Genomic DNA, 17,381 nt, shown 5'->3' with positions numbered 1-17,381 from the left:
TGCTGCAGCGCCGGGGGTGGGGGTGTCGGGGAGATTTTGGGTTGAACCCTCATTTCCTCTGCCTGGGGCTCGGTGCGCACCCTCGGAGCTGACGGGGCTCAGGCCGGGCCGTATCCCGTGGTGAGTGTCCTGTCCCCGCCGTGCCCATCCCGCAGCTTGCCCTCCCCTCGCCACCCCCCAGCACCTCCAGCCCCCCAAATCCAGCGGCAGGTGAGCAGAGGGGGCACCTGAGTCCTTGTCCTCTGTCTCAGAGCCCCCCCTGCTCGCGCTTGTGTCACCCGGCCACTGTGGATGGCTTGGTCCTGGGGACAAGCGCCCACCTGAGGTGGGTTGGTGGGGAGGGACCCGGGGGGGGAGGAGGAGGGCGCCCATCCCTGGGTGCTGCCCCCATCCAGGGCGATTCGTGCCACGCTCCCCTCACTGCTGAAGCCTTGGCCAGGGACAAGGAGAGCTGAGGTGGGTCCCAGCCCCAGGACCCCCGTGTACCCTCCCCTAACCCCTCCACAGGCTCCTTGTGGTGGCCCGGCAGGGCTCATGCTGGCTCTGGAGCCATCACTCAGGGGCCTGGTGACGGCAAGCGGGCTGCTGCCAGAAGGAGAGGGGTCCCTGGGCTCAGCCCTCCATGCTGGGCCTCATTCTCTGTGTCCCCCGAAGGAGCGGGGAAGGTGACGGGGGACGTCCCCTTTTTCCAGTCCCTTGGACCCCGTCCTGCGAAGGTCCCTGTCCTGGGGCTGGGCCAATGTGGCCCTGGCTCCTCACCTGAGGCCGGGGGCAAGCAGGGTCCCCCGTGCTGCTGTCACAGCTCTTGTCCTCAGGTGCAGAGGGGGGAACTTGTGTCATTCCTGGCTGGCTGCTGGCGTCCAGATCCAGCAGCGCTGCCCAGCCAGCTCCCAGCACCTCCGTCCTGAGCCACCCTATGCCCGGCAGCGTCCAGGGTGCAGGTGCCTGTCACCTTGTCACCTTCTGATGGCTTGTCCCCTCCGTGTCCCCAGGCAGGTGGCGGCAGGGCTGGGGCGGGATGGGGGACTGGAGCACGCCCATCAGCTCGCTGGGTGAGGAGGTGATGGCGCGGCTGTGTGAGCTCCTGGATAATGCCGGCCGGGGCTGGCGCAAGCTGGCTGAGATGGCCGGGGTGGAGAAACGCTTCAAGTGCAGGTAGGGGTTGCGGGGCATCTCTGGGGGTCCAGCCCCACGGGGTGACAAAAGGCACATGGCACAGCCCTGCCATGGTCTGAGTGAGGGGCACACAGGTCCCTTGGCCACCCCATCGTGGCCACAGCCTGCGCTGGGGACACTGCCGAGTCCCCCGGCCGGGTTCCCCATCCTCCTGGTGCAGGAGGTGGGCAGTGGCGCTGAGCACTGCGGGCGCCTTGCAGCACGGAGGAGCTGGAGATGTGCTCACTGAAGGTGCTGGAGCCCCATGGCAGCCCCACGCAGTGCCTCCTGCAGCTCCTGGCCGAGCGCGACTGCACCCTCAAGTACCTGCTGGGCTGCCTGGAGAGGATGGGGCACACGCAGGCCTGCCAGGTCCTCAGCAGCGCTGGTAGGGACGGACAGCGGGGTCCCATGGGGCCTGGAGAGAGGCACCGGGGGACAGTGGTTCAGCAGAAGGAAAGCAGGGGGAGATGATGATGGTGGTCTTGTGCTGGGCAGCGGGGCCCTGGGATGGGATGGGATGGATGCAGTAGGGTGAGATAGGATGGGATGTGGTGTGCTGGATGGGGGCAGGGGGGACAATGGGATGTGGTGGGACAAGTTGTGATGGGACAAGAAGGGATGGAACAGGGTGGGGTGGGATGGGACAGGATATGATGGGACAAGATGGGATGGGGTGGGGTGGAGCAGAGTGGGATGGGATAGGATGGAACAGGATGAGGTGGGGTGGGTGGGATGACACTGGATGACACTGAGTGGGACAAGGTGGGATGAGGTGGTTGGGACAGGACAGAGGGGTGGGATGGGACAGGGTGCAGTAGGATGGGGTGGGATGGGAAGGGAGGGTGTGGGACAGGTATGATGGGACTGGTTGTGACAGGGTGGTGCAGGACAGGGGTCTCAGCCAGCCCAGGCTGGTCTCTCCTCTCCCGCAGTCCAGGACATGATCCGCATCACGGTGCAGCCGGAGTCGCAGGCGGTGATGGAGGGGGTGAGGGTGTCCCTGACCTGCTGGGCGACTGGCCCGCCGGGGCTCGCGTACCAGTGGTTCTGCGGGAAGCAGGAGGTGAGGTCCCCTTGCGCCATGTCAAGCAGGGCCCCTGGCCCCCACCCATGGTGAGGGCACTGGGACGGGTGGGAGGGACCCCCCGACTCTTTGTCCCCGTCCTGTCTTGTAGGTGCCCGGAGCCACGTCCCCGGAGCTGGTGATCGACACGGCCGCCCCACCGGGCCAGGCTGAGTGGTACATCTGCCGGGTGAACTGTGGGGCCGCCTTTGCCTTCTCCAGGTGGGCCCACGTCCAGGTGGAGAAGAGCAGCAGCCCCAGCTCAGGTGGGGCCCGAGATCTGCATCCCCGGGCTGGCACCCATGGGGCACCGCTCCCCCCCTCGGCGCCGGGGTGGCTCCCGTAGGGCATCGCTTGCCATGTGGCCCCCTGGCTCATCCGCCAGGGTCTCTGGGCTTGCTGGGGTGACAGTGCCCATGGACGTTCTGTGTCCTCCTCGTGCCCTCTGGTTCACGCCACCTGTGGGTGCCAGGGCCTGCGGGTGAGGGACGTGGGGCTCATGGGCAGCTCAGCGGAGCCCTGCCGTGGCCGGGTGCCGGATTTGCCACCCTGTCCCCTCCCTAGCCAGCAGTTACTGCCCGACCATGGTGGGGCTGCAGATCCTGCGGCAGCCGCGGCCGTGCCACCTGGCCGAGGGGGACACGCTGGTGCTGGAGTGCAGAGCCATCGGCAACCCCCCGCCCCAGTACCAGTGGTTCAGGAACCGGCGCCCTGTGGAGGGGGCGCAGGCGCCCCAGCTGCAGGTATGGCGGGACCCCTGGCGTGGCGTGGCGTGGTGTGGCGTGGCATGGCACAGCATGGCACGGCGCAGTGTGGCATGGCACGGCACACCGCCTCAACTGCTCACTCTGTCCCGCCGGCAGGTGAAGCTGGTGACGACGGCCGAGCGGGGCAGCTACTCCTGCCGCGTGTTCAACCTCTTCCATGAGGTGTGGAGCCGGGAGGTGGACGTGGAGATCGGTGAGGGCCCCAGACAAACCTCCATGGACCCCGTCCCGCCTGTCCTGGCTCTGCTCTGCCCCCCCGTGAAGCCCTCCCCTGGTTGCCCTGAGGTTTTGGGGGGCTCCAGACTGCGCCGGCTGGTGCTGTCGCACACGGGGCTCCCTGACGCCCATTTTGCCGCAGGCCCGCGGCTCTTCGCCTCCGGAGGCTCCTGGCAGGAGGGGGACAGAGGTAGGTGGGGGCAGAGCGGGCAGGTCCCCGCTGCTCTGCCCGCTGTGCTCCCTGGGCACCGCGGGGCTGTGGCATGGCTCTTCTCTCTTTCCAGGCTCTCTGGAGCACGGCGGCCCCGGCCAGCTGTACGGTAAGAGCCTGCCGGCGAGGGGTTGGTGGTCCTGTGGGGCTGTGACCGTCCCCAGTGTCATCAATGTCACCCCACGAGGCTCTGCTCGGGGTGCTTTGCGCTCTGGGGAGAGCAGAGCAGTGAGGCAGGGATGCCACGGGGCACCCCGGTATCGGGGGACGGTGACACCGTCTGCAACCGGGTGTCACCTCCACGGGCTGAAGGTAGTGGGGACAGCAGGAGCTTCCCGCTCCATCCCCAGCACCTCCCTCTCCCATCCCGGCAGCCACCGACAAAGTGGCCCTGCTGATCGGCAACATGCACTACCTGCACCACAAGCAGCTGAAGGCGCCCATGGTGGATGTGCACGCCCTCAGCGCCCTCCTCCGCCAGCTCGACTTCAAGGTGGTCTCGCTGCTGGACCTGTGCAAGGCCGAGATGCAGATGGCCGTCAATGAGTTCCTCCTCCTCCTCGACAAGGGTGTCTACGGTGCGGCAGCACCTGCCAGGGTGGCTCCAGCTGCGTGGGCGGGGGGACTGGGTGGCTTTGTGCTGGTGGGGTCTTGCGGGGTGGCCAAGCAAGAAGCGGGCACCATCAGGCTGAGGGATGTCGCCTGCTCTCCCCGGCTCCTGACAGGTTTGCTCTACTACGCCGGGCACGGCTATGAAAATTTTGGCAACAGCTTCATGGTGCCCATTGACGCGCCCAGCGCCTACACCTCGGCCCACTGCCTGTGCGTGCAGCGGGTGCTGCAGAGCATGCAGCAGCGCCGCACCGGCCTCAACATCTTCCTGCTCGACATGTGCCGTAAGAGGTGACCCAGCCCCGGCCACCGGCCCAGGGACAAGCTGCTGTGCCAGGAGATCCCAGCACAGGGGTGCTGGATCCCGGGGACAAGCTGCCGTGACAGCACAGGGGTGCTGGATCCCGGGGGAGCGGAGTGGGACGTCCCCTGGGGTCCCATCCAAACCCCCGGCCTTTGTCCGGATGCCTCAAAGCATCCCTGCCCCAGCTGAGCCGGCAAACGCCATGATGGGTGGGCAGAGGGGCACAGGGCAGCCCCTGGGGTCTGGGGTGCCTTGGGGTGGGTTTTGGGGGTGCGGCGGGTCCCGGCTCCGTCTAGTGGCGCTTCTCTTGCAGGAACCTCAACGACGACATCATCCCGCAGGTCGGTGCTCTGCAGGTCACAGCCAACATCGTCTTCGGCTACGCCACGTGGGTCCCCTCCTCACCATCCCCCGGCACGGGCAGCGGGGCTGAGTCTCCCTCCCTGGTGCTGAGCGGGGGCCGGGGCCCAGCCCCCCGCCATGGCGCTGCCCCGTTTGCACCTGTTTCTCTCCCCACCCCGTGTATCGGCTCCCCCCGGTTGGTGCTGGAGGTGGTGGGAGCCCCCAGTCCCTGACAGGGCAGGGAGAGGCCCATGGCACTGCTTGGCTTCGGGCAGCGCCTGAGGTGAAGCCCCGAGGCTCCCCTGGAGCACAGGAATTCAGGCTGGCAGTCATTTAAGCACCCTGGATCCGCCTGCGGATCCCACCTCTCCTGGCACGCTGCCTGGACGGGTGGGCACGAGGGGGTAGAGCCGTGGGCCGGTGGCTCTGGCTTGCCCAGGGCCGTCGCCCTGGTGGGGGCTGGTTCCCAGGGGAGCGACAGAGCCCCCGATGGATCCCACCGCTGCCCCGTCCCCGCAGGTGTGCGGACGCTGAAGCCTACGAGCTGAGCCAGGGCGAGCTCTCCAACGGCATCTTCGTCACCTTCCTCAAGCGCTGGCTGCTGGAGGACGAGAAGATCACGGTGCTGCTGGACAAGGTGGCGGAGGGTGAGTGGGGAGCGGCGGGGGATGGCGACCCCCCCCCCCCTGCGGTGGTCCCCGCTGACCCCCCCGTGCCCCTCGCAGACATGGGCACACTGGAGATCACGCGGGGCCGGCAGGCGCTGGAGCTCCGCAGCAACCTCTCAGAGAGACGAGCCCTGACGGACCCCATCCGCCCCCCCGGCCAGGACGAGTCCTCCGCCAGGAACCTGCAGTGGGCCAAGGCTCACGGTGAGGGACTCGGCCACCCCATCTGGGCCTGGCACCCAGGAAGGGGACGGTGCTGAGTCGCAGGGCGAGGTGGCGGCAGCACCTGCCGAGTTTCTCCCACCCTGGAGGAGAGAAACTGCCGGCACGGAGCCACCAGCCCAGTCACTGTCCCTGCTGCGGGGTGACACGGTGGTCAGCTCACCCGCGGGTGCAGCTCTGGCCCCGAGCACCTGCAGGTCCCAGCCCCGCGCTTGCTGTTCCCCCCTGCAGTCCTGCCGGAGAGCCGGCACCTCCGCTTCGACTGTGGCGTCACCGTCCAGCTGGGCTTCGCCGCCGAGTTCTCCAACATCATGATCATCTACACCCGCGTGGTGGCCACCCCCGGTGACATCGCCAAGTGCGAGGCCAAGCTCACCGACATACCCGAGGTGGGAGCGGGTTGCCGAAACCTGCGCCGGGGTGACGCCGGGGAATAAGGTGGGGGGACCAATGGGGGATTTCACGGCTGGCCATCATCTGGGGCAGGAGCTGGACGTGGACCTCAAGTGCACCAACAAGGAGAGCCCAGAGGAGGTGGGCAGCCCGCTGGCGCCCGCCTGGAGCCTTGGCTGCCCCTCCAGCTGCCTCTACAGCCGGCTCTGCGGCTTGCAGAAACTGCGGGTAAGAGCCGCGCTGGGTGGGGGGAGTGCTGGGAGCACGGCGTGGCCGTGGCCCGGGACGGGGTGCCCACGGTGCTGTGCCCCCGCAGCAGGAGCTGGCCTTCACCATCTGCCTGCAGTACCGCTACCGCGGCATGGACGACTTCGTGGAGGAGAGGCGGACGGTGAGCGTGGGCAAGCCGCTCATCGCCAAGCTCAACCTGCGGCTGGCGGCCTCCCCCTCGCCCCCCAGCAGCCCCCTCTCTGCTTCCCCCCCTGGCAGCTGGGGGGCAGCGGGGGGCTCCTGGGTCAACACCCCTGAGGAGAACCTGAGCCCTGAGGTCCCCGGCTCCCACGCCCTGTAGAGGGACAGCGTGCCCCCCCCGCCCCCCGTCACCACAGTCCCCTGGGTGTATCCTGCGGGGGGGCCCGGGGCTGGAGGGGACGGAGGTGACGTGGATGGAGGCAAGCGCTGGGTGGGGTGAGCCCCATCCTGGCCTGTGCCGGGGGGGTGCGGGGCTCGTTGCACGGCACGGCTGGGACCCCTGCCCAGGGGACTGCAGCGCGGTGCTGCCTGTGGACACGGCACTGCCACCGCGGGCACAGGCAGTGCCAGCCCCACGTCCCCTGGCGTGGCAGTGCCAGCCCCACACGCCATGGCAGTGCCAGCCCCACATCCCCTGGCACGGCAATGCCAGCCCCACACGCCATGGCAGTGCCAGCCCCACGTCCCCTGGTGCGGCAGTGCCAGCCCCACACGCCATGGCAGTGCCAGCCCCACACACCAGGACAGTGCCAGCCCCACACGCCATGGCAGTGCCAGCCCCACGTCCCCTGGCGTGGCAGTGCCAGCCCCACACGCCATGGCAGTGCCAGCCCCACGCGCCAGGGGACAGTCCCCAGACAGACCCCACGGCTCATCTGGCACGAGGCGTTGCGCCGGGGCAGGGTCGGGTTCATTCAGGCCTAGGAGAAATAGAGAGAAATAAGCAGATTAGGGGGCAAATCCCGCGGGAGGGGATTAGAGGGGGTGGGAGCGGGAGGGCTCCTGCTCCGCCACGAGGGGCTGGGGTGCCCCCCAGCACTCTCAGTAGCACCCAGTCCTCCCAGTACAACCCCGGGCGCGGGGCTGTGCCAGTCCCGTCCGGGCAGCGAGTGATTTCAGGAGAGGATTGGGACTTAGGGGACTAAAAAAAAAAAAAAAAAAAAAAAAAAAAAAAAATCCTTTTTTTTTTTGCTGGGTTTTTCCCAAACGCGGCCTCACGCGCAGGCGTCCACAGTGATGCGGGGCGTGCTGACCGGGGCTCAGCCCGGGGAAAGCACCAATAAAGAGGGAAACGGCAGCCGGCTGGGCGCTCCCGTGGCTTCCCTGCGTTTACACGGCGGTTTTTTTGGGGCCAGCACTATTGCGAAGCGCCGCGCGGCACCGGGGTGCCCACGGGAGGGAAGGGGCAACCGTCTCTAAATCCAGGGTACCCCAAATCCAGCATCACCATAGCCCGTGTCACCGTGTCACCACCAGCCGGTGCCACCCCCATGCAAATTAGCTCATTTAAATAATTCGCACGACTCCCCAACCCAGGCGCTCGCTCGGGGAGATGCATCCTCATCCCGGGGCCTCTCCGCGCCCTTGCTTTTGGGTGGCGGTTGCAAGATTGGAGGCTGGGGGGTGAGGGTGGTGGTGGGGGGGAGCATCCTCGCCCCAATTAGGCTCCGATCAAACGGGTCGGGGGGTGCCGAGCCCCCCGCTCTCCGCGCCAGCCGGCTTTTGTTGGCGCTCCGGAGGCCGAGGGGTGCCCCGGGCTGGCGCCAGCCTTGGCAATTATGTCATGTGAAAAGCGCAGCCCCCATTGAGCGCGTCCCTTCCCCCGGATCAAACCCCATTACTTCCGCAGCCGTTGCTTCATTATCTCCCTGCCGGAGCACGCCTCTGCCGAGGCCGCTTCACCTCGGCCCTGGCCCATTAGCCGGGTTGGGGAGCCGGGGGAGCATCGATTATGCGTTTAATGGGTTGTTGAAGGTTTAATTGTCACTAACGAAGCAGACGAGCAGCAGCAGCCGGGGGACGGGGGACAGGGAGAAGGGTCTCGCCAGGGTCAGTGCCTTGCCTGGCCCGGTGGCATCCCGGCCGGTCCCGCCCTGACCCCGGGGCTGTGAGGATGTCAGAGTCCGGCACCGGGGCTGTCGGGATGGGGGGGGACCGGGTGTGCTGGTGCTGCGCAGGGTCTGGCACCTGTGGGGACACAGCGGGGATGGGGCCACGCCAGCAAAGTCCCCAGTTTGTGGCTGTCGTTGTGTCTGAAATGGGAAGATTTTCTGGGGAAACACATCGTTTTGGGAGGCGAGGGGGGAAGATCGGCGCTCACCTTGCTTCCCCGAACACCCCAGGGCACCCCAGGGACCCCCCGCACCCACTCGCCCAGGGCTGAGCCCCCGCTCTCTCGCTATCCCGGACGTGCTGCAGCACCTCGGAGCCACCGCGGGCTCGGCAGTCTCTGGGTGCTGGTGCCACTGTCTGTGCCCCGAGCCCCGGCGGGCGGGCTGGGTCCCCCTGGGGCTGCGGAGCCACGCTGGGGACCCCGGGGACGTGGCACCTTGTCACCACCCTGCTCCCACCTGGCAAGGGATAAACCGGCCTCGGTGCACCCCGCCGTGGGGGCTCCCAGCTGGCCCCCTCCTCCGGCCAGCCCCGTGGTGGGGCCGTGGGGGCTCCCGTTGCCCCCCACCTCCCACCCGCACAATCACGGCAGCTTCGTGCCGCCAACATGTGGCCGGGCGGGAGCCGCTGGGGAGCAATTAGGGCAGGCGGGTGACAGGCGCAGCCCCCCCGGGATGGCCGAGCAGATGCCCCTTGATGAGCACAAAGCCCGTCCCAGCCCGCGGCCGGGGCCGCATCAGGTCACCCCTGCCTGGATCCGGCCCCGCACAGAACAGAGGGAGCGGGGCGGGAGTGTGGCCCGGGACGATGCTCCCGCATCCCCCCAGAAAGCTCCATCCCGGCGGAGGCTCCGCAGCCCCAGCGCGCTAACGAGCGGCACGGCTAACGAGCGGCACGGCGGGCAGGGCCCTGGCAGCGCCCGACTCCAGCACGCGGCAGCCGTTCAGCTTATGTCTTTACTCACGATACAACTGTCTTCTCAGCGCCGGCGCATCTACCGGCGCAACCGGCGTCACCCCGACGTGGCTAAAAAAAAAAAAATCCCCCCAAGTACTCCCTACAAAACTAGAGCTTTTCCGGTCAGTTTTGTTTAAATCTGCAGCATTAAAAAAAAAAAAAAAAAAAAAAGAATTAATAATAATGAGAAGGGGAAGGGGTGTGGGGAAAGGAGGTGTCCAACCGGGGACAGTGGGTGGCCTGGTGGCACAGTCGGATGCCTGAGCCTTGGCCAGACCCCCAGCTCGGGCCGGTGCCTCGGCGAGGCAGAGGGGCCGTGAGTGGCTGCCGGGGTGTCACCCCATGGTGGGGTCCCGCTTCCCTTGCCACTGACGGTGCCGGCTCCTCGGCGGGAAGATGCAAGCCGGCACCCCAGCCCCACGCCGGCTTTGGTCCTGCTGAGCATCCCACCGTCATCCCTTCGCCCACCCCGGGGCCGAGCCGACACCGGGGACAAGAAGCGGGGGCCAGCAGGGCCGGAGGGGAGCGTTCATCAAATGGGCTGCCAGGTCTTGTCAATGGTCTGAATGTGCTCCTTGGCTTTCATGCGGAGCGAGGCGATGCTGGAGCTCCTCTGGTCCACCTCCTCCAGCGGGTACTTGTCCACAAAGGTGGTGCCGCACTGGTAGGGTGCGGGGGCCATGGGCTGCATGCCCTGCGCCATCGGCGGGGGGGTGTTGAGGAAGGAGTGCCCGCCGTAGGGGGGCTGCAGGGCCTGGGGGGCTCCCATGAAGCCGGGGATGCTGTGGACCGTGGTGGCGCTGGAGATGGGGGATGTCAGCCATGGGTCGAGTGGGAGGGAGTTGCTCATGGGCCCCACGTTGGGCGTCATGGGGGGCCGGTTGAAGGAGAGCACGGGAGTGTCGTGGAGCTTCATGGAGCTGGCCTCCATCTTCTCCTGTCGCCTCCACTTGGCTCGTCGGTTCTGGAACCAGACCTGCGAGGTGAGAGCCAGGGTGAGCCCCCCTGTGCCCAGCCGGTCACCCTCAGCGCGCCCCACGCACTGTGCCCCATGCAGGGTTCTGCACTGCGTTCTCCAGGTGGAGTGTCCCCTACGGGGTGTCCCACCCTGCCTGGGATGCCCCATGTGTTGGGTCCCACGTGGGGTGCCCCACAGGGCTCCAGCAATCCCCAGGGCACCGCGCACCTCTGCCAAACCTCTCCTGCAAGCCCCAGAGACTGAGGGCACCTCCCAGGTGCGGAAAGCAAGAGGTGTCACCACCCAGCCCCTGCCCTCGCTGCTCCACGGGAACACGCACCCTGTCCCCACAAACGCCCATGCAGTCCTCGGGGTAACGTTATCTGTCCTTCAAAAGCTCCTTGGTAAAATCTTTTAGAAGCCAAACTGCCACGGTCGCGCCAAAGCCCAGCAGGAACGAGAGGGAGCAGTGAGCCAAGGCCAGCGGTGACATATCGCCCTCGTCAGAGCGCTGGTCCCCATGTCCCCAGTGCCCCCAGCAGCACGGGCTGTCTGCTGCACGATGCCGCGGGGGAGTAAAGATGAACGTCTGGGCTGAGAAGGGAACGTCTCCCATGGGCTGGTCACGGTGCTGGACACTGGGCTGTACTGGTGCAAACGTGTGTCCAGAGACGGGCACCGGAGCTGGTGAGGGGTCTGGAGCACAAGTGCTGTGAGGAGCGGCTGAGGGAGCTGGGGGGGTTCAGCCTGGAGAAGAGGAGGCTGAGGGGAGACCTTCTCGCTCTCCGCAGCTCCCTGAAAGGAGGGGGCAGCTGCAGGGGGCTCGGGCTCTTCTCCCAAGGAACAGGCGATGGGACAAGAGGAAACAGCCTCCAGTTGCCCCAGGGGAGGTTTAGATGGATATGAGGAAAAATTTCTTCACTAAAAGTGTTATCAAGCGCTGGACCAGGCTGCCCAGGGCAGTGGTGGAGTCGCCATCCCTGGAGGGATTGAAAAGCCGGGCAGACGTGGGGCTGAGGGACGTGGGTCAGTGGTGGGTTTGACGGTGTTGGGTTGATGGTTGGACTCGATGATCTGAAAGGTCCCTTCCAACCCAGAGGATTCTGTGACTCTATGAAACTCGTCATTGCTCAGAGAGCTCAGCAGAGGTGTCCCTGTGGTCTGCACCCCCCCCCCAGGAAAAGGCTGTGTTGTCTTGGACTCGGACTGAGGCCTGGGAAACTCGGTTCATTTGTAAGGGGATTTCTGCCTTGCTCTGCAGTGGGTCTGTCGCTTCTTCAACTCCCTGACCCTTTCCCTCACCCTGGTCTTGCCCCGTCAGTCTCAGGGACAGGCTGCGTCTCCCCCCAGCAGAGCCTTGTCCTGCAGCCCAGGGAGCGAAACCTCCCCACCCCTCCACCCCCCCAGCACCGCCCCGCGCCGGCAAGCCTAAAACCCCCAAATCTGTGAGGATCTTGTGCTTTCCCAGCCCTAAAGACCTCGAAGTGGTCACAAGTGGCTAAGGTTTGGCTGCTTTCCCCTGGGACCAGCTGGAGGGACGTGAGTGGGATCAGCTGGAGGGACGGGAGCAGCAGCCACCCGCAGGGGAAAAAGAAATAAATCTCTAAAACCCATCTCCCTGCCCAAACGGAGCCTCTGGCACGTGGGCTGAATTGGGACCTTGCGGGGGGGACGAGGCACGGCCATTAAATCCCCTCTCCGGTTTTGGCAGGAGCGGCCGGCTCAGCGGAGATGCCGCTCCCGCCCTCCGCCAACGTGGGGACTGAGGCACGGAGCGAGACGGCGGAGCTGGGAGTGGAGCAGAGCTCCCAGCCCCAGGACGGCCCCTCTGCCACCGCCCAGGGGACAGGTCTGGGGCGCTGGGGCCACCGGGCATCCTCCCTACCTGCACGCGGACCTCCGGCAGGTTGACCTTCATGGCCAGTTCCTCGCGGCTGTAGACGTCGGGGTAGTGGGACTTCTCGAAGGCGCGCTCCAGCTCGTGCAGCTGGTAGGTCGTGAAGGTGGTGCGGTTCCTCCGGTGCTTCTTCTTGGGCTGCTCCTCCTCGGTGGTGGCTGGCGGGGTGTCCTCGCCGTCCCCCGGCTTCCGCAGCTCGCCCAGGTCCCCCTCGCACTTATTCAGGAACATGGCGGCGCCTGCGAGGGGACCGCGGGGGTTAGCCGGGGCGCAGGGACACTGGACTCGCCCGTGCAACCCCAGGCTGGGGATGGAGGGACAAGCGGAGGGATGGACGGGAGGACGGGGTGGCCCCAGAAACAGGTTACGCAAAGGCGTAATCCTCTCCGCTGCTGCAGCGTTATCCCGGGGCCGCAGCGTCCCGGGGACTGAACCGGGGGACAATGCCCGCGGCACCCCGCATTCAGCTCTGCCGTGGGACGCGGCCAGGTCAATGCGTCCACCCAAAGCTGGAAGTCGAATTTCACCTAAAGGCGAGGATTTTATGGAAGTGCCATTGCTGAGCGCTGATTCGACCTCTCCCCTGCCCGGCGTGGAGGGGACCAAGCCCAGGTCAGCTCCCTCCTCCCAGCCCAGCTCCGCTCCTCCAGCCCCTCTTCCCCACGGACTACGAGTCTGTCCCCGCGCCCCTGGGGGACCCAATGCTGGTTCCCAAGAGTGGCCGGAGCCACCCAGCGCCGTCCCCTGGCTAATAACCTTTTTTCTGCCTGCTTATAAGCATTTTCAACCCTTAAAACATTTCATCTTTAAGCTTTTTATCCGGCATCTGAAATCTTCCTGCAGTATTTGCTGGGGATTAAGGGTCCCTTTCTACCACGAGGATGTAGGCAAACACGGAAATGGGGCAGAAAGCCGTAATCCTGGGGCACTTCTGCTGAGGGGAAGGTGCCTCATCGCCCAGATGTGCCAGCAAGAATTCAGCTAACTCCCAAAGGGGTGTCGGGAGGGAGAGGGAATGCTGATTAATTCTGGGAGGGAATAAATGGGGGTCCCGAGAGGGCGGCATCCAGGGGCCGGGTGTTGCTCAGGCTGCGCAGTGTCCGTGTGCAGCGAGCACGGCGAGTGCCTGCGCAGGGCGCGGGGCGCGGGCGCGAGCAGGGCGTCTGCAGCAGGCGCGCGTCTGTGCGCATATGGGGACATGCGCGGCGCGCCCACGCGGGCAGGCGTGGGGTGCTCGGGGTGCGCGGGAGGGCACGCGTGCCGGGGATGGAGCACGGGGTGGGCGGTGTGAAGCGCGCGCGGGGCAGTTTGTGCCGCGTGCCCGCTGCGTGCGGTGCCCGGGTGGCAGTGTCCGCGTGCCACACGTGCGCAACGCCATGCCTGCACTGCCAGCATGCCAGGCACGGTGTACATGTGCAGCGTGTGCAGCGCGTGTGCAGCGCGCACAGCCGGCAGCGGGTGTGCAAGGGGTGTGGGGTGCGCAACGTGTGCAGGGCGTGCGCAGTGGGGCGGGCACAGCGTGACTCCGCGCACGGCGGGGTGCGCAGTGTGTGTGCCGTGCCTGCACAGCGTGCACAGTGCCTTTGCGCGCAGCGCACCCAGCGCGTGCAGTGCAGGCGCCTGCAGGGCATGCAGCACACGCCGTGCCGTGCAGCGCGCAGTGCAGGCAGGCGGCACGTGCAGTGCCTGCGTGTACAGTGCACCCAACACGGGCAGCGTGTGCCCAGGGCCCGTCGGGGCTGTGCACTGTGTGCAGGGCGGTGGGCGCAGCGTGTGTGGCGCAGGCAGCGCGTGCCCGTGCGTGCAGCGTGTGCAGTGCACAGCGCCTGCAGTGTGTGGGTTGTGGGTGCAGTGCACGCGCTGGGGCTGTGTGCAGCGTGAGCAGTGCTGTGCGTGCAGTGCGTGCAGTGCGCAGTGTGTGCGGCGTGTGCAGTGTGTGCAGTGCACGCACAAGGGCTGTGTGCAGCATGAGCAGTGCTGTGCGGGCAGTGGGTGCAGTGCGTGCAGTGCACAGTGTGTGCAGTGTGTGCAGTGTGTGCAGTGCTGTGTGCGCAGTGTGTGCAGTGGGTACAGTGCACGCCCAGGGGCTGTGTGCAGTGCAGTCAGTGCTGTGCGTGCAGTGTGTGCAGTGTGTGCATTGTGCGCAGTGCACACCCAGGGGCTGTGTGCAGCGCGGGCAGTGCTGTGCGTGCAGTGGGTGCAGTGCGCAGCGTGCGCAGCGCACACCCAGGGGCTGTGTGCAGCGCTGTGCGTGCATTGTGCGCAGTGTGCACAGTGTGTGCAGTGCGGGCAGTGCTGTGAGGGCAGTGGGTGCAGCGTGTGCAGCTTCGGGAGTTGCCAGCCCCCCAGGACGCCCCGTGGCCCCCGGCAGGGTGGTCCCTAGCCCTGGGGGCTCTGGCCGGCTCCGGCTCCGTCCCTGCAGGGAGGCTGCAGCCTTGGGGTGCCCGGGGGGAGCTGCGAGCCGGGGCGGGGGTGCTGGGTGCTGCGCCCCCGCGGTGCCCCGAGGCAGGGATGAGCGGCTGCTGGGGGAGCACGGGCCCCGCTGTCACCGTGCGAGTGTCGCAGTGTGTCCTGGGGCTGGGGACGTGGGGAGGGGACGGGGTCCCCGCCGCCGTCCCGCTCTCACTCACCCGCTTCTCATTTGCGCAGCTCTGCACCTGCAAGGAGAGGGGAGAGGGGGTGAGCACCCAGAGCCCCCCAGCCTGGGGCACAGACCCCCCCGGGGGACCCAGCACCCCCTCAGAGCCCCCCAGCTGCCCTGCTCAGCCGTCTCCCTCGGCCCCACAGGGCAATGGGGGGGGAGCTGGGGGTGAGGGGGGAGCTTGGGGGGAGCTGGGGCAATGGGGATGGGTGAGATGGGCACTGGGCGGGGGGGCGGGGGGGGGGTGCGCTGGGGACAAGATGGGGCAAGCAGGAGGAGAGACGAGGTGGGACGATGCGGGGGACAGGGACGAGGTGCGGTGATGGCGGTCAGGGCCAGGGCTGGCGGCAGCCCCCCCCCCAACCCCGTCCCTCCATCCTGACCCCATCTGAGAGCAAAGGAGGCCGCGGCCCCGCGGTACGCAGAGCAACGCCCGGCGCGGGAGCGGGAATGGAAGGAAGAACAGCAAAACAGCCAAGCGGGAGCGACCCGGCAGCCGGGCGGCAGCACCGGACCCCGCGGGATGGGGGGTGCGAGGGTCAGACGCCCCCCCCCACACTCCGACCCCTCTCTGCCTCGGCCTGGCCAAGGTCGCGTGTGTCCCTGGGTGGGGAAGTTGGGGACGCCGGCAGGGCCGGGCTGGGGGACGTCAGCACTGGCCACCCCCTGGTCCCCGTCCTCCAGGGACTGGCCCCGGGACCCCCGAGCCTTTGCCGTCGCATTTCAGGAATTCTGCCTAAAAACCGGGCAGCGCTGAGCGGGTGCGGGGGGTGTGTGTGGGGGGAGCTGCCTCCCTGCTCCCATCAGACATTTTCCTGCGGCCGCCGTCATCCCGGCGGCAATTTGGGGGTTTAAAAGCTTAAGCTTTAAAACTGTGCTGGGAACCGCAAGGACCTGAAGCCTCGGGAGGGTTTTCCCCCCCGCCAAATCGGCGCCCCCAGCCCTGGTTTTCCTGTGGGGGCTGCCAGCTCGGGGGGAGGGGGTGCCTGTTATTTAAGACACCCAAAAAGGTGGCAGAAATGCCATGGAGCCCTGGTTGAAGTGGGTAAAAAAAAATCGCTTCCCCGGTGCCGGAAAGCAGCAGAGCATCAGTGAGGACAAGCGGCCTCCCCCAGCAGTGGGGCGCGCGGGGGGGACAGCCCGGGGACAGCCCCAGCTTTCGCTGGGGTGCATTTTTTTGCCCTCGAAAGCCCGTCTGGGTGCCAGGATTTCAGACACACACACACACCCCCCGCCCCGGGCTGGGGCCACCTGGGACGGGCTGTTTGCGGCAGCCGACGCGGGCGGTGGGGAGCGTGGGTGGCTCCTGCCCTCCGGCCCCGGGTGTAAATCGGTGCAAGTGATGCTGACGGGTACCCGGCACCCGCTCCCGCGCCCCCAGGGAAAGGTGCCAGCCCCGGCCCCGGCCCTGGGCGCCCCCCGGGGACACCCGCTCCCTTTTTCAGCATCTTCCCCCAGCGCTTCCTCCCGAATCGGAATAAAACGGCGTTACCTGCTGGGCCCAACTCGGCTTTTCCAGGAGTATTTAACTTTGCCGGTCCCTCCCGGGAACCAAACAAGCGGCTCAACCTCACCAATCTCGCAGCTTTGGCAGCCAAAGTTGCCTCTAGTCTTCTTATTTGTCACAGAACCGCCGCGCTAAGGCTCGGGAGAATCTTTATTTAGTGTTGCAGATGTCACCAAGGCCCCGCAGATTGGAAATGAGTCCAAAGGATTAAGACGAGGTTATTAATTGGAGGCCTTCCCCTTTAAGAATGATTGACAGTTACTTTCTGGACAAGTAATTGCTCTAAATGTCCCCCCAGCGCGGGTCCGGGGGGGCGGCGGCGGACAAAGCCCCGAACTGCCTTCCCCACTCAGATTGTCTCCCCACAAAGGCGTCCTGCTGGAGTTTGCCTTGTAATCCCCTCATTACGGGCGAGGAAAAAGAATTAGAAACAGGGGGAGCGGAGAAGAAAGGCCGGGGCGATGGGGGGAGAGGGGGAGGGTTTCCTTGGGCTGTGGAGGCTCTGCCCCGGGGATGGGGTCCGAGGCCGGCGCCCCGAGCCCCGGCGGGATGGGGGTGCTGCCGTGGCGGGTGTTTGTGCTCCCCGGAGGGGGATGGCGAGCCTGGGGGTGGCCCCGGTGACGGCGTGTGTGGCCCCAACGATGCTGCCGGCAGAGCCCTGCCCGCGCGGGGACCAGTGGCGGGACCAGGGGTGGGACCAGGTGTGACGGCCCGCAATGGGCACGGGGTGTGGGACCAGCGATGGGGACCAGGGGTGGGGTCTGGGGACCCGCTATGGGGTCTGGGAGTCGGGACCAGCCATGAGGAGCAAGCGTAGAGACCGGGCACCCTGAACAGCCAGGGGGATCCGGAGCGGAGAGCGAGTGTGGGGCACAGCCATGGGGAGCAGCCATGGGGAGCATTGGGCACCGTCCATGGGACCAGGTGTGGGGACAAGCCATGGCCGTGGGCCTGAGCACAGGAACCGGGCATGGGGGCACCGCGTGGGGTCCAGCCGTGGGGACCAACCCTGGGGGCTGCTCGTGGGCCCTGGCCGTGGGGGTGTGGGGCAGGGGCAGCCGGGCTGGGGGGCAGAAACGCTGTCCCTCTCCTCCCCCCTCC

At 66.9% G+C, this 17,381-nt stretch overlaps 2 protein-coding genes across 5 annotated transcripts; one reads left to right on the top strand and one right to left on the bottom strand.

Annotated features, from left to right (window-relative positions):
• Positions 1-68: 68 nt before the first annotated feature.
• On the top strand, positions 69-7,392 carry LOC128900626 (mucosa-associated lymphoid tissue lymphoma translocation protein 1-like). Of its 4 annotated transcripts, XM_054181982.1 has the most exons (17): positions 69-120; positions 993-1,155; positions 1,377-1,543; positions 2,091-2,221; positions 2,334-2,487; positions 2,786-2,964; positions 3,085-3,181; positions 3,347-3,394; positions 3,489-3,524; positions 3,790-3,993; positions 4,141-4,318; positions 4,645-4,719; positions 5,193-5,320; positions 5,399-5,545; positions 5,795-5,952; positions 6,050-6,184; positions 6,273-7,392. In XM_054181982.1, the coding sequence occupies exons 2-17, from the start codon at positions 1,019-1,021 to the stop codon at positions 6,525-6,527; spliced, it is 2,229 nt and encodes a 742-aa protein (XP_054037957.1). In that variant the 5' UTR covers positions 69-120; positions 993-1,018; the 3' UTR covers positions 6,528-7,392. The 4 variants fall into 4 exon arrangements, with proteins under 4 accessions (XP_054037957.1, XP_054037955.1, XP_054037956.1 ...); XM_054181980.1 differs by having other exon boundaries at positions 2,334-2,443; positions 2,790-2,964; positions 3,790-4,318; XM_054181981.1 differs by having other exon boundaries at positions 5,193-5,545.
• Positions 7,393-9,809: 2,417 nt separating this feature from the next.
• Positions 9,810-12,363, bottom strand: RAX2 (retina and anterior neural fold homeobox 2). Its single transcript, XM_054182043.1, has 2 exons — positions 12,121-12,363; positions 9,810-10,253 (listed from the first exon to the last, which is right to left on the bottom strand). Exons 1-2 carry the CDS (start codon positions 12,361-12,363, stop codon positions 9,810-9,812), a joined length of 687 nt encoding a protein of 228 aa, XP_054038018.1.
• Positions 12,364-17,381: the final 5,018 nt, after the last annotated feature.

Source organism: Rissa tridactyla, chromosome 22 (genome assembly GCF_028500815.1).
Source record: "Rissa tridactyla isolate bRisTri1 chromosome 22, bRisTri1.patW.cur.20221130, whole genome shotgun sequence".
Taxonomy (NCBI): Eukaryota; Metazoa; Chordata; class Aves; order Charadriiformes; family Laridae; genus Rissa; species Rissa tridactyla.
This window is presented reverse-complemented; position numbering and strand designations above follow the sequence as displayed.

Coding starts and splice junctions, on each gene's coding strand:
- LOC128900626 (XM_054181979.1), top strand. CDS start 1,019: ATGGGGGACTGGAGCACGCCCATCAGCTCGCTGGGTGAGGAGGTGATG. Junction 3,395..3,488: donor CTGGCAGGAGGGGGACAGAG/GTAGGTGGGGGC, acceptor CTCTCTTTCCAG/GCTCTCTGGAGCACGGCGGC. Junction 4,720..5,192: donor ATCGTCTTCGGCTACGCCAC/GTGGGTCCCCTC, acceptor CCGTCCCCGCAG/GTGTGCGGACGCTGAAGCCT.
- RAX2 (XM_054182043.1), bottom strand. CDS start 12,363: ATGTTCCTGAATAAGTGCGAGGGGGACCTGGGCGAGCTGCGGAAGCCG. Junction 10,254..12,120: donor TGCCGGAGGTCCGCGTGCAG/GTAGGGAGGATG, acceptor CTCACCTCGCAG/GTCTGGTTCCAGAACCGACG.